Raw genomic sequence first — 14,726 nt, forward strand, 5'->3', positions numbered from 1 at the left:
TTTTGCCTCCGTGGCATGTTTCTCCTTTCACCTCCAGTGTTCTGTCAGGAAGCAGATTGTAAAAAATGCCTGCTTCGTCGGCATTGAAAATGTCTTTTTCATCATATCCTGATAACAGCAATTCAAGTTCTTCCTTCCACTTGTCTTGAACTTCAACATTTACTGCTGCAGCTTCTCCACACACTTTAAGCGTACTTAAATTCCAACGTGCCTTGAATCGGTGAAGCCAGCCACCAGAAGCTTTAAAGTCGGTAATTTGTAATTTTAAGGCCTCTTCCTGTGCCTTTTGTTGGAGAATGTCCCCACCAATGGGAATGTTTGATGCCCGTGAATGCATCAACCAGTCGAACAATGTCTTTTCAAGAGCATCGTAGCGGGCGGTACGCAAACGTTTTCGATCTTGTGACATTAGATGTTTATTGTCTTCCAAACTGGATCGCTGGGTGAGAATTGTCGATAATGTTGATTTTGAGATACCGAACTTTTTAGCCACATCAGTCTTTTTATTTCCATCGTCTACTGCTTTTAACATTTCAAGTTTCATTTTCACATCAATCGCCTTTAGTTTCCTAGAAGTCATGTTCAGTAGTAGGTACTGTTTTTTAAACTATAAAAACAAATGGACCCGACACATGTAACAATAAGTTATACTCGTAGTATAGCCACGTTTCTCAAACAATAAACAAGGAAACGACCAGAGATGTGTGTGGCAATAGCAAAACCCCTTATTTGCACTTTTCATGGGGACAAAGTAAAGAAGTGTAAAAAGCGGGAAAGTGTAAATAAAGGGAAAAGTAAGAAATACGTTAAATTTAATTAAAATACAGTCGCATCCTGCAGCGTTCGTAATAAATACAGGCTACATTACACATACGCATTGCACCACAGTAAAAAAGTTAAAAAAAAAGGGCCGCAAATTGTAAATTTACCGTCGATAGCGCGCCGTGCGCGGAGAAAGGTCATTGTACTCAATCAGCTGTTGTTACGGCGCGGCGTAGCCGCCTGCTGGCTCTCTCTGTTCTCTGAGCTGCGCATGCGCAGTATAACTCACTCAACGCTCCGCCCAGACTCGTGACGTTCCATCAGCAGCCAACCAATAGATGCGAGCTTAGCGGAAAAAAATATAAGCTCCACCTCCCGTGTACCAGTTTTATCCAGTTCTAATACCAGTTTATTGGTATACGCACCAGTTTTCTCGCTGCCGTGACATGTTCAAGTTTACGTTCATCTTGATGTCTTGATATTAATAATTAATTTACGATCCCCAGAAATAAATGGTTAGTTTAAAAAAATATGCGTCAACTGTACAATATTTCCGAAATTTTAAAATACGTATAAAACAGTTACCAAAACTCCGCTCATTTTATCTTGTGAAGTTTGTCTCGTACCAGTATTTCGGCTAAGTTGTGACATAAATATAGTATCACAACTTACAAGCAGCCTAGTAAAGTCGTAATATTCCCGGTACGTTTATACATTCGTGAGTTTACATTTTTCCCTAGTACATTTTAGATTGTCTCCTGCTATAATTACTCGGACTTTTACACGCCTAGGCTTAAATTATTATATGTTTAGAAATAAAAGCAACTTTTCATGTTATAAAATATGTATATTTTGCGATTTAAAATGTTCATTGCCGACTATAAACGTTACGTTTTTCACAATGTTTTTAGGCCTACTATGGTTGTTACGTGACGTAAATAGCGGGATGGATTCGATTTGTGAGACGTAATTCGCGTGAAAGTATTGTATTGGACTAAACGGGACCTGAAGAATATAGTGTAAATAACGGGAAAACTTAAGTAAGGGTAACGTAAATAAGGGGTTTCGCGTACTTTATGATGTAGAACTTCGCATCGGTTAAACACGTCGTGCGAGCATAGAACAAAGAGTAATGTCTGCGAACACCACAATGCAGCGCTTAGTCGCTACACCAGTTTTGTGCATTAATTTCAAAACTAGTCCATTGCAGTCATCTATGGCGCGTATCAAAATAAATAGGATGGCAGTTTGTGGGTGAATGGCGACGATTTTATCCGTTTGTCGTTTACCGTGCCGGGAAGAAAAGTGTTCGTTCAAACGAATATTTATAAAATATTTTAAAAATTTGAGCGAGAAAATTCGTACTAGTGAAATTTTTTTACGTTATGTTATATGGACGTCTGACGGGACCAAAGGCATAGTTCGTAGTAATGAATTGTTCGCTCTAATGAAGTTCGTTAAAACGGTGTTTTACTGTATTTGTCAGATAGTAAAATAAATGTGACATGTTTGTAAACTTGTCACGACTGAAATAATTCCAAACAAGTTTATAAATATTTGTGTATTATTAACGCGATCAATTAGCAACAAGTATAAAGACGGCTCTGACTTTTTTGGCCTAACATAGATATAAACAATGTTATTATTCGTTAATGAAAATGTCGCAACAAATTAATTAAGAGCATTTATATTAAAAAAAAGTGCACATTGTTATGTTTAATGGCGGGAAAAAATAGATTTTGTCTATTTTCTAAATAATAAATGCGTACAAGTATATGTATATTCAAAGGCTTGGTTTATTCGACTCGAGCATACCTTGGCCTTGAAGCCAGCCAGTGATGCTGTGACTGAAGTCGTAGGCACAGATAACTAACGGAAGTTTGATAAAATAAAGAAAGGACGGGATTCTATTTTTAAAGCCACGCACTTAGGTGGCGACTGCACGGCTGAAGAATGTGACAGGCGTCAACGGCAAGATGTCTAATGGCGAGCGAGAGGGGTGGAGATAAAGCAGACAAATAACCAAAGCGCGCTTCAAGCGATCACGCCGTAAATTCCTCAAAAAGACCTCGTTATAGCCATGTTCTCGCTATTACCGTGCTCGCTATAACGAGATTCTACTGTAGTTTAATCTACTACTGTAGTTTAATCTACTACAGTACTTTAAACAACATACTGATAAAATGAATATTCTGAAACTAGCAATGTTAAATACATTGTGTATTGTGCAATTGACAAATTTCAGGCCACGTGATATTTTTTAAATAAAAAAAGTTCTGAATTAGTTTTTCAAAGTTTTTATCTCATTTTTTAACTAAAAGTGTATTTTATTGTCTTACTTTGAACTTACAAAGTAATTGTAAATGGTATGGTTATACATTTCAGATACACTGCTTGGGTTCGATGTGTTCCAAGAGATATTTCTGGAGGATAGTGGCTTATCTGTAAAAATTTAAACAACCAATGTAATAATTTTTTGTATATGGACTATTTATCATTGTCATTTACCATTACTAATGGTAGTAAAGGGTTCCTTAAAAAATCCTTAATTTTTGATTACTCAAGAGGGTACGAACCATGAAACAATCTCCCTTGGTAAATTATATTTATTCAGTCTTGAAATACCAACATTAATCTAGTAACAATAAATGAGATCAGTAAAGAATAATTTACATTATACACTAGAGCATGTTTGGCACAAACTGCTTACTGGTACTTTTTTTTTACGAAAAATATTATTAGTCACATAAAACTTTTGCACACAATAAATTAAGTTTTTGTTTAAAATAGACACTGATATACAGTAGCAATTATAAATATACAGTACTTACATACAATTTTGATCTTGTAATTTTTCTCAGCTTATCCAATATTTTTAGTACAAAAATTTAAAATACTTAGTTAACAGCTCTCACAATATTTAGCAACCATTCTGAACAATACAAGTATTCATTTCAATCATTAATATGGATTTTGATTTAAGTAAAATATTAAATGTTCACAAGAGTTTTAACATATGTGCATGTAAAACATACTGAAAACTTGTATGATAAGTTTAGAACATTTCAATAGTTAAACTTTACATTTTGAATAATAATAATTCACAAATATATTTTGTCTGACTGCATACATAATACATAAATAACCTTAACCATAGGTCCTTAGTAACATAAGTAATCTTTAGAATTCAAAATTTTTTGACAGTATTAAAATACACACTCTAAACACATTTTATCAGTCTTACAGTAAATGTTTACAATGCAAATGACAGGTGAAATTGTAAATAATTTAAATGACAATACAAAAACAAAGAATATCATTAATCACATATGTAAACAGAAATGATAATTAAAAATAATACACACATACACAATGCTCTCTTAATTCACATTTAGAGCCTTAAATAATTTAAGTAAAAATTCCTGCAGGAAAAATTAGTTTTTAACAAACTCCTAAAAATCTTTTGGTGGTTGAGTTAGACTGATATAAGTAGTACAATATTAAGACAGTTTCAAAACAGAGTAATTATGTTAAAATTAATTTATAGAAAATATTGAATTAAAGATTGAAATTAGAAAATAACTGACAAAAACATGAATTTAACCAGCCAACAAAGCACTTGCTTAAGGTTTCCTTTTTAAACTGATGCTTATGTGGTGTTAAAAATATACAAAAAAATTACTGCCAAGTTTACCATTTTTTAAAATTGGAATAAATGGAATAATATTTGATTACATAATTATCTTCATGAAGCCTGCAAATTAAGATCTACACAATTAAAAGTAAACCTCAAGCAGTTACATCAAAACAGTAATTATAAAAAATCCACAATATAATTATTTGGTTCACATGATAAGTTTACAAAATCACATAAAATACTAGAAACATGATATTAAAACAAAGTCTTCCACCATATAAACTAAAACAAATTTCTAGCAACATGATTAAATATGCCCTTCAGCATTTGAAAAGCTCCTGGGGCAGGCTACACAACTTCATTTTGTGCATGAACACTGAGCCTTAAAGAGACAGAAGGTAAAAAATATGGAATAGTTTGCCAAGAACCAATGGCAATCCAGCAGAAGTGTGTGATCACAGTCAGTATAAAGCACAAAATGAAAATATGTAGCGATTCTGTTCAATGCAATAATTCAAATAACATTTTTCACAAGCCTATAATCTTCAACGAAATCTGTCAAGTAGGGTGAAAATTCTGGTCATCCTGCCCACACAAACCCTTTCAAGAACGGTGCAAGGTGCGGTTCTGCAGTATAATGTAAAACTGAGCAAATATAATTGAAGTTCGGGAAACAGAACTCGCCAGAATTTCATCCAACAAATCAACTTTAAAGGCATAAAAAATAATTTCTGTATGACTAGAATATAAATAAATTTCTCTGAGTATACATGAATATTTCAAGGAACCGTTTTATCCCACTCGCTTGTTCATCAATGCAGCTGTGAAGATCAGACCTGTCAAGTGTCACAAACAACCGTGCTGGCCGTTGTTGCGCACGGGAGGCAGGTCGAACTGCCTGGTCTTGCGTTCAGCGCCCGGCGCGGCGCTCCCACTGAACAGACTCTGCGACGCTTGCTGTTTAAGGTCTGGAACACACGGCAGGGGCTACAAGCACCTGAAAGTATGTGGTACATATGTACTAGTCAAAACTACATTTCCCTAGATTTTGTCATCCAACACCCCATTTTAAAAACCCACACATTGCTAAATGAGGCCAATAGAAAAGAAGTTATGAATAAACAAGTTTTAGCAAATGGATGACAAAAGATCAACTGCAACAGCATAGAGCCCCTCCAATGAGAGAACAGACACTGCAAACCCATGTGATTAAAATTTCAAATTGCCTCAAATTTATTCATCTTTAGGAAGGTGGTTTAAAAAACTATGGAATAAAATAAAGTTCATACCTACCTGAATCTAGCCAGCCCAAATAAATTTAATACTCCTTACAAATTATTTTTTTTTTAGAATTAACTTTAAGGTTTAAGCTCAAAGCAGATAAAAGGTACACAACCAGTCGTCCCCAGACCCAAGAAAAATACAGGCACTACAGTCAAACCTCTATCTATCGAACTCGCATGTATCGATTGTCCGTGTTTATCGTATACTTTCTACGGTCCCGGCAAAATTGTCATACAACTAAGGCTAAAAAAGTCCGCTTGTACCGATGTTCGAATTATCGTTTTGTCCACATTGATCGTTCAAAATATGTGGTCCCGTCACTATAAATTATAATAGATGATCGTTTAACCATAAAGATTTTGCAGAAATAACCATTTCTTAGAAAGAAACCGTCATAAAAACAGTAATAATAGTGTACAGTAGTAAATATCACCTTAAATCTGCAGCCAAGTAATGGAACACGTAAATATGAAGAAAAGACAAATGAACAACAACGTACGAAGAAATATGGATGATGTACCATAACTACAGTACAAACCCAATTGTTATCCTAAGATAATTACTATAAAAAGAACCAAAGATTCTTTGTCGATACCATAATTACTACAGAAGCACGAAAGCTACCACATTTGCACTCTAGTTACCGTAACAACCGAGATGTCTATTTGACGTGACGGTGATGTATTTATTTATGACATATTAAAATTAAAGAACATTATTGAAAAAAAGGATGTTAAATTTTTATATGTACGTTTGGCACATGTTGCGAAGAAATAATGCGATCTGAAATAATGCAGTACTACTACGAAAACTGAAAAGGGTACTCGTGGATTTTTAGGTTATGGCAGTCTCTCTCGTTTTTCAGTAATATCGGCCGAAAATTAACAAGTGTATCGGAAGTCGGCAGAAATGCCGATTCAATTAAATATTGGCAAAATCGGCTTCTTCAGGACAGCTCTACATTTGATGACATGAGTAAACATATTTCAGACTTCAGGATATTGAAAACGACTTTTATTTCCATGTAGATTTATTGTGCTTATGTTTTTTTTTTTTGCAAGTGTAAATTGAATTAAGTAAAATACTTCCATTTTTATTTATTTTTCAACTGATTTAACTTTAATGACAAGTAACTGACATATTTCTGACACTAATTATGAGGTTAAATATTATTTTTTAAAAATTCTTAAGAGTGAAGTCCACATCTATTGAATGTCCGCATCTACTGAATTTTTTTGTTGGTCCCCTGAAAAACGATAGATAGAGGTTTGACTGTAGTAAGCTTTATGTCTCATTCAAGGGGCAGTGCTAGTGAAAGTTACATTAGGTAAAAGACAAGGGTAGACTATTACAAGTGCAAGGCCATTTATTTGTACTCAACACATACAAAACTGGTCCCATTGACAAAAGACAGCTGCCCCTGTAATGCCAACTGAACGAAGAAAAAACAAATTGGATGCAGAACTGCTTGCAACTATCTTCCGGTCTTACAATGCTGCAGAAAGATATCCAAACAGGGAGAGAAGGACAAGTTCATAAACAGACGGTTGAGAGGAACTAACCTTTCAAGATAGTGAGTTCGTTAATTGGCCGGATACAGTAAAAATAAAGGGTCCATAAACAGACGTTTGCCTCGGTCGAATCTGCAGCAGGCAGCGACAGCAACCAGTCGCAAGACGACTGGTGAGCACGTCTGACTTATAAGTCTGACCAATAAGTAGCAAGTGCGGTGCCATGCTGAGTAGGCCAAGAAAGGTGGGAAAGAGGCGCTGCCTGTCTCACCTCGGGCAATAGGAGACTTGCAGTAGCATCTGGCCAGTGCTAAGGGCGGCCAGTGCCGCGGCCCTGAAGAGAGGGAGAAGGGGGGAAAGAAGAGGGAATTTACATACCAGCAGCCGAAGCACGCTGCACATGTCTTGACACTGCTCTTAAATTGTTATACCAAGGTTGCTGTACAAGTGTGACATAAGCTATCACTTTCACAAAGGACTCATCACGTCAAAATGTTTTCAGCAATAAACTTTTATAACACTAAACTTTCAGTAAATCCATGTTAAGTACCTAGTTTCTCAAGGTACTTAAAAATTTAAACTTACTAACAAGGAACATTTATTAAAAAGGTAAAATTTTATGTTTTAATAGGTCTAGGTGCTAAATTTTTAAATCTTAATATGGAGTAAATTTTCTTAAGAGGGTTTTACTTAATTTTAAAATTCATAAGAAGTGGCCAAGTATCACAAAGTCTTGACAGATTTCTTACTAGTAATAGCTATGAGCATCTTGCGACGGGCCCCCATAGTGTTCACGCCGATCTCTCTCAAGTCGGACTCTGTCAAGGTCTTGAACACATCCAGGTCTATTTCGTGGGAGGCGAACAAATCTGCAAAAGGAAAAATAAAGAAAGTATTTTTAAATGCTTAGCTCTCGTACCTGCAACATTATTATTTTAGATACTTGCTTTATACGTGCATTTATAAATAAACTAAGAAACTGACATTTCAATTATTTAGAGCTCAAAAATTACCACTAAAAAAACTACAGAATTAATTCATATGAAACCTTTTTATTTATGCAAGGTCCTTGGCTAATTTAAACTTGAGGCAATATCTATACGAAATTTCATTCTTGAGAGAAAGAGTAAACATGGTTTTATGATAAAAAATCTCATCTCCAAAGTTAATCAAGTGAAAGTTAAGATATTTGTTATTAATAGAAACAAAACAGTAACCACCGAGTTATATTATTACCATTTTTATAAAATTCAATCCTGAAGGGATAGAATAGGAAATATTGGTTTTATGAAGAAAATGTGTACTATTAAATCTACTAGAGCAAATCACTAGAAACTGAGCACGAATAACAGACATGAATAGTTACGTAGTGTGATTTTTCCAGTTTTCAAACTTTAACCGGAAGTTAGGAAATGGGGTAAGTTTAGATAAAATATTTTAAAAAATCATCTAAGAAAATCAAGCAAGATATTGGAAATGCTGCAAAAAATACTTATACATTACATAGTTGAATTGATTTAAAATAATAAAAATACTACCCAAACTACAAACTTGTCTAATTTCACATAAGTGCATCCCTGAAGGGGAGAAAATGGGTTAAGTATTGTTTCATAACAAAATTAATACATCTTCAAGCCAAAACAGTAGGTTACAATTAGGGATGGGATTTTCGAATCTTGGATTCGTCGAATATACCGAATCCTATGGATTCGAGGATTCGTAGGATCCGAGGTGGGATTCGAGGTGGGTTTTTAAGAGTTTTAGGTAGTAATTGATAATATAGTGCTGGGCGAAGTTTGAAAATTTCGAACCGAACCGAACCCTTACGTTCGGTTCGGTTCGAAACCTCTTAAAATATATTCGAAAAACCGAACGATCGTTTAAAAAAAAAAATACGTTTTTCTAATTTTCTAACCCCCATTTGAGACCATTCACAAAACAGCTCAACAAAATTCTATTACTTGTAATATTCAGACTTTTATCGCATAATCGTCGCCTCAACAGTTTCAAGCGCAGACAAAATAAAAATAAAATTATTAATCGTCGCATAACTCGCATAGCATTTTTTCATATGGGCGCGCTTTGTTTTTGATTACTTTAGAGAATTTTGTATGCATTTGTCGTACTACGTAATATAAACTATCGTACAAATGCCAAAGGTATTGTATATTATACCTTTAACTATAGTGCGTATACGAGAAGTGTTGTAAAATCACCAAACATTGCGTAGCCCATACGTTAAACTAAAGCGCATGTACGAGAACTCTCGTATTTCGGCAAAACTAACGTGATCAAGTTAACACAAGACAAATGCGGTAGGAAATGATTACATAAATTACGTATTTTAAATTACTGGGATGTATTTATTTTCTTTGGCCTTTTTGGTTATAACAGTCAGGTAATGAAAATATTAATTTAATCTTGTGTATTAAAAGTACTGGTCCAGTAAATGTTACAGTACGGTACTAAGTTGACTAGCGTAGTCGCGGCAGTCATCATTATTTCTCGTGTTTTCTTTTTTACGACGCAAATTTATATAACCACACTTTTTACGTTACGTTTACAATATTATTGTTCTTGAGGTGATTTGCGATGAGCAGGCTAACGTCGTTTAAGTTTTCCAAATGGAGAAAAGATAATGACGACCCGGATGACCCGGATGACCCAGAACCACCCCAAAAAAACCGTCTAAAGTTTCTTCTAACGAGCAGCATTCTTCCAAGAAAACAGCAACTGCAGACAGCGGGTTTTGTAATGTAGATAGGTAACTTAATTCACATTCGCCTTTTTTTGATGTCCTATTAAAAAGTTTTACTTATTAAAAATGTTAGTTTATGTCTACCACAAAAATATGTTATGTGGCCTTATGCTGAATGTTCGTCATCTTTATAATATTTTTTTTAAATGAAGGTTAGTGTACACTTAAAAAGGAATATAGTCTTTTGAAATTTAGATGTAACTTCTTCACGAATTAAAAGTTGGTATATATATAAGCTAAGCTATATAATGTTTTAATTTTACATATGGCTGGAGAATCTTTCTTTCTCACCACTCAGTTAAAGACCAAAATGCTGGTCATCGGTTCATTTTAATTGAAAACAATTATTTCTGTATGAGGTTCGGTTCGGCTCGGTTCGAAACCAGAGAACTGAGGTTCGTCCAGCTCTAGAAAATTGTAGGTATACCTAAACTATATTATAAAGGTAACGGAAATGGCACAAACATAAGATAAACTACGCTGCATTGTCAATTAGCATAACTACTCTATCATTTCCAACTTTCAATAATATAACATTGCAGAAAAAAACGTAACTTTTTTTAAATGGTGTCTGTTATACAAACGTATTTTATTGAAAACATAGGAAGGATTAATTTAACAGAGAATTAGACAGATGCAAACTTACGTGTGTGGTTTTTGAGGTTATTTGTCTCTATTTTATATCAGGTGTATACACTATGCACTTATTTTATAATTTTATAAATACACATGTGATTTTTTTTAATACATAGGCCTATGTAATTTTTTAAAATAAATGTGTGATTTTTTTTAATAACATGTGGTGAAGTTTAGTGTGGGACTGGGATTCGAGATTCGATGACAAACACTGAGGATTCGAACAAGGATTCGGATTCGACCAAAATGTGGATTCGTCCCATCCCTAGTTACAATGTTGGGTATAAATAATAAACAGAAAAAAATACAGATTTTTTTTTAAGTTTTATGAAATCTCTAAATGATGTAAAGATCATATTGGTTTTGGGGAAAAAAATTCATATATTCTGCCATATCAACGTAAGAAACTGGGTATGACTAACGCACAAAAAACTATCCAGTTTGTGTTTTACCATATTGGCATTTGCATCATTATTAGGTAAAAGCATTGTGTGTGTGATTTCATTGATGTTAAACATTGTAAATTATCAGCCTACTTACAGTATTTATTTTATGTATGTAAAATTCTTTGCACATTGCAAGTTCACATTTAACCTTTTATTTAAACTGTAAAGTAGTCCCGCTATTCCGAATAGAGTTCAATTTTACTTAAAAACAGGAGAAATGAAATTAAGAAGACATTCTAGTATAAAAAGTAAATGTACTTTTTTCACGAAGTTAAAAAGAGACGTACATAGAGCCTAAGCTTTATGAAAATGCCTGAAACCAAATTGAAATGAAAGCTGGTTACTTACATGTCTGCTCTATTTATGTATACAATTCTGTAGAATTTTTATCATTGCTAAACACAAAAAAAAAAACTACCTTGTTTTATCGCATAATTGTCGCATGCGTATAATTGTCGCACCCATATTTTAGGGCGTAAAAATTTGGATAAAATCTCGCGTAAACGTTGCATGATATTTTTGGTCCCGCTATTAGATTACGAGCGCTTTGCGTAGGTATATTTTCCGTATAAAACAATTTATTTTAAAGTAGAAATCTAATATTTATTCGGACATTACCACTTATTAATTAACAGAAATACAAAGTTGTCTGACGTGTAAATTTTCTTTTAGAGACGTTTTTAAACGTTATAACCTTAACTGTTCGTCTGCGTAACCACGCTAGTTGGCATCATTCATGTTTGGTTACGTTGCTTCCCGTATAGAGCACGCACACATAGTCGAATATTGATATCTCGCCGATTCATGCAACGCGCACTCTGTCAAGTGCCGAGTTAACTACATTTGATAGCCCGCACTCTTTCGTGGTGTGTACTATGACAATAGTTACACGTTAGTTCACGTCACCGATTCAAGTGGCTTGCGTTCGGGTCACAGATTTTGTTTTTCTGTTTTAAGTTAAAGAAAGGTTTTTGTTGGAGGACTTACTAATATAAATTGTTTGGCGTGCTATTGTATACTCCACTTTTTTTTTTTAATAAACGTACTTTCCATGAATGGGTTTTGTTTTTATGAATAACTTTACCTAACAAATTTTTTTTTTTCCCAGCAAAAACGTCACACTACTACTTTTCAAATTTGATTTTGGTATAAAATGTGCGACGATTATGCGAGAAAACACTGTAATTTATACACACTTAAGAAGTGAAGTCAACATTTTTTTTTTCTGAAGAAGAGCATTGAATCAACTTGAGGATGCAATGTTCTGCCATCGCTATATGAACATTTAATTTGGTGTTTAAGCTTGCTGTAAGGCAAGGTCAAGAGCATTTGCCGTATCTGTGTGTGATACAAGTTCAGTTTGAGCGTTCACCACCTCCTCCTCGCTTTCCTCAGAGTCAATCTGAGCTGATGAGCCCTGAGCCCTGCACTATTGCTACAATGTCTTTGTCTCCATACTTTTAGTGGCCTTTGTCGTCAACAGCAGTCCACTCCTCAACATAGCTTTCTTCTGCATCTTCACAGCCAGGTATTTTCTTTACTAGTGGAAGAAGGTCACAGTCTTTTACAGGTGTAAAAGTTGTTTCAAAAAATTCCAATGTAGGCCTGAGATTTTTCCATGATTTTTTTTAATGTGACCTTAGTGGTGTTATCCCATGCTTCAGCCACCCAGTAAACCACATCTCTTATTGTAATTTTCTTAAGCAGGTTTGAGAGTTTATTTTCATCCTCTTCAAGCATGGTGCGAAGCAGCAATTTTCCGTATTTTTGTTTAATGGCCTACAACACACCCTGGTCCATAGGCTGAAAAACTGAAGTTACATTGGGAGGCAGAAAAACTGCTTTGATGTCTCCATAAACAAGTTTCATTTCTTCTGGATGGGACAGAGCATTGTCTATAAACAGCAGAGCACAATTAGGCAATCAATTTTTTCTATTGAACAAAGTCACTTTTGGGACAAGTAGGTATTCAAATAATTCCTTGAACAAGACACGTTCCATACAAGCTCTTTTTTGATTCTTATAATACACAGAAAGTGAGTTGCCGTTAAGGTTTTTTAACTCTAGTAGTTTCGCTGATTTGCCTGCTATAACCGTCAGTGGAAGTGGATCTTTCTTCTTGCGAAGCAAGACTTTTGGTAGGTAAAGCCTTAAAAATTCAGTGCAAGGTAAATGGGCGCCCTAGGCGAAAATGAATAAAAATTTCAAATTATTCTCAAATACTAATATTGAATTCAAATAGTAAGAATTAGAATCCCACTAAAAAATTTTTCACATATAACAAATACATATTGAAAGAATGTGTAGTGGCTTCTGGAAAATTAGATAAATAATACTGGAAGTGAAAGGTTGGTTAGCAGCAGAAGAATATTGTCAGAAACGATTCCATTAGTAAATTCATATTTTAATAAGCAACTGTCGTGAACAAAGAGGAAACAAGTTAAAAAATAAGTTTAAAAAAGAGAGGTTATGTTCCATTTATAAATGCATTTGCATTGCATGCTCTTCTTATAATGAATTATTTTGGATACCTGGTAGTCTAATAAAATTATGAAATTTTTTTAACAAAATGTGTTTTCTACTGTATTGGTTTGGAATCGGTGAATCGGCAACAGTTGTATCGGCATATCGTCAAATTTTGTGAATCTGTACAGCCGGCAGTATATATAAAAGTAATTCGACTCAACGTCTTATAATGTTTTGTAATTGAAAATGGCAGCTGTTGAAACTCGTCTATTGTTTATGTAAGTCAAAACATTTAAGCAAGAAAAGCATTTAGCAAGAAAAACAAAACTGCAGTGCATGCAATGGCTGACTTTTCAAATTCTTGGGTTTCGACTTGCGTTTTCATCCTCCATATTTTGAGTCAAGTGTCCTGAAAACTTTTAAAGATACACACTTTTTGTGCATAAAAGGCCAAAAATGTTTTTGGTAAAAATATTACATTTTCATTTTTTTTAAACTTTCCCACAGTGAAAGAAACATAAAATTTAATTTAAATTGACAGTATCATGTGTTTATAAATGATGAACATGAATAATAAAAGAATGCGAAGACTGTTTTCTAATGTTTTACAACTTCAATTTGTGTTGTATCATCATGTGATTTTCATAGTTTAAAAAACGACCCAAATGACCTAGACGTTGCGTCCCTCGCAGGCCACGGGACTCACACGTGTACTTGTCGAGGCCGATGGAGGCGAGGTAGGCGGCGAGGCTGGAGGGCTGGGCCCCCAACACCCGGCCCACCACGGAGGACGGGGCGAAGTCCAGGTAGTTGCTGTTGGCAGCACTGCTCGTGCCTCCGCTCAGGTCCGGGAGCTCCGGCTGGGGCGCGGGCGAGCAGCTGGCCCCCCACACGCCGTACTTGCCCTGCGACACGCCAGACCAACACACTTCAGCTCTGGGCGAACAGTGATCAAGATGTTCAACAACAGAAAATTAAATATTTCATATTTTTTTCCCCTTTTCCATACAAAAAAAACTCTTTTTAAGCCCTAAACAACCTGCATTTCTACTACAATAGTGTAAAAGTAAAGTTGACAAAAAAGAGTATATTTGACACCTAAATCACCATCACTTGAGCTCTCGCTGCAAGGGCCAACAGCATCGAGAACACCTCAAAACAGTCCTTGGTCATGTCGTATGCTTATGTCATTAGATGAAGATTTTCATGATCTGGGCACAGGGTCA

At 34.9% G+C, this 14,726-nt stretch overlaps 1 protein-coding gene across 2 annotated transcripts in view; it reads right to left on the minus strand.

Moving 5' to 3' along the window:
* Positions 1-2,549: 2,549 nt before the first annotated feature.
* Positions 2,550-14,726, minus strand: part of LOC134542691 (protein bicaudal C) — an 84,632-nt gene continuing 72,455 nt past the window's right edge. The window contains exons 14-16 of one of the 2 annotated variants that reach the window (XM_063387157.1): positions 14,207-14,405; positions 7,944-8,063; positions 2,550-5,367 (exon numbers count right to left, since the gene is read on the minus strand). In XM_063387157.1, the coding sequence (XP_063243227.1) occupies positions 5,246-5,367; positions 7,944-8,063; positions 14,207-14,405 (441 nt within the window). In that variant the 3' untranslated portion in view covers positions 2,550-5,245. Of the gene's footprint in view, positions 5,368-7,943; positions 8,064-14,170; positions 14,406-14,726 lie in introns of both variants that reach the window. The other variant, XM_063387156.1, reaches the window with a different exon arrangement.

The sequence above is a fragment of the Bacillus rossius genome (genome assembly GCF_032445375.1).
Source record: "Bacillus rossius redtenbacheri isolate Brsri chromosome 9 unlocalized genomic scaffold, Brsri_v3 Brsri_v3_scf9_1, whole genome shotgun sequence".
NCBI lineage: Eukaryota > Metazoa > Arthropoda > Insecta > Phasmatodea > Bacillidae > Bacillus > Bacillus rossius.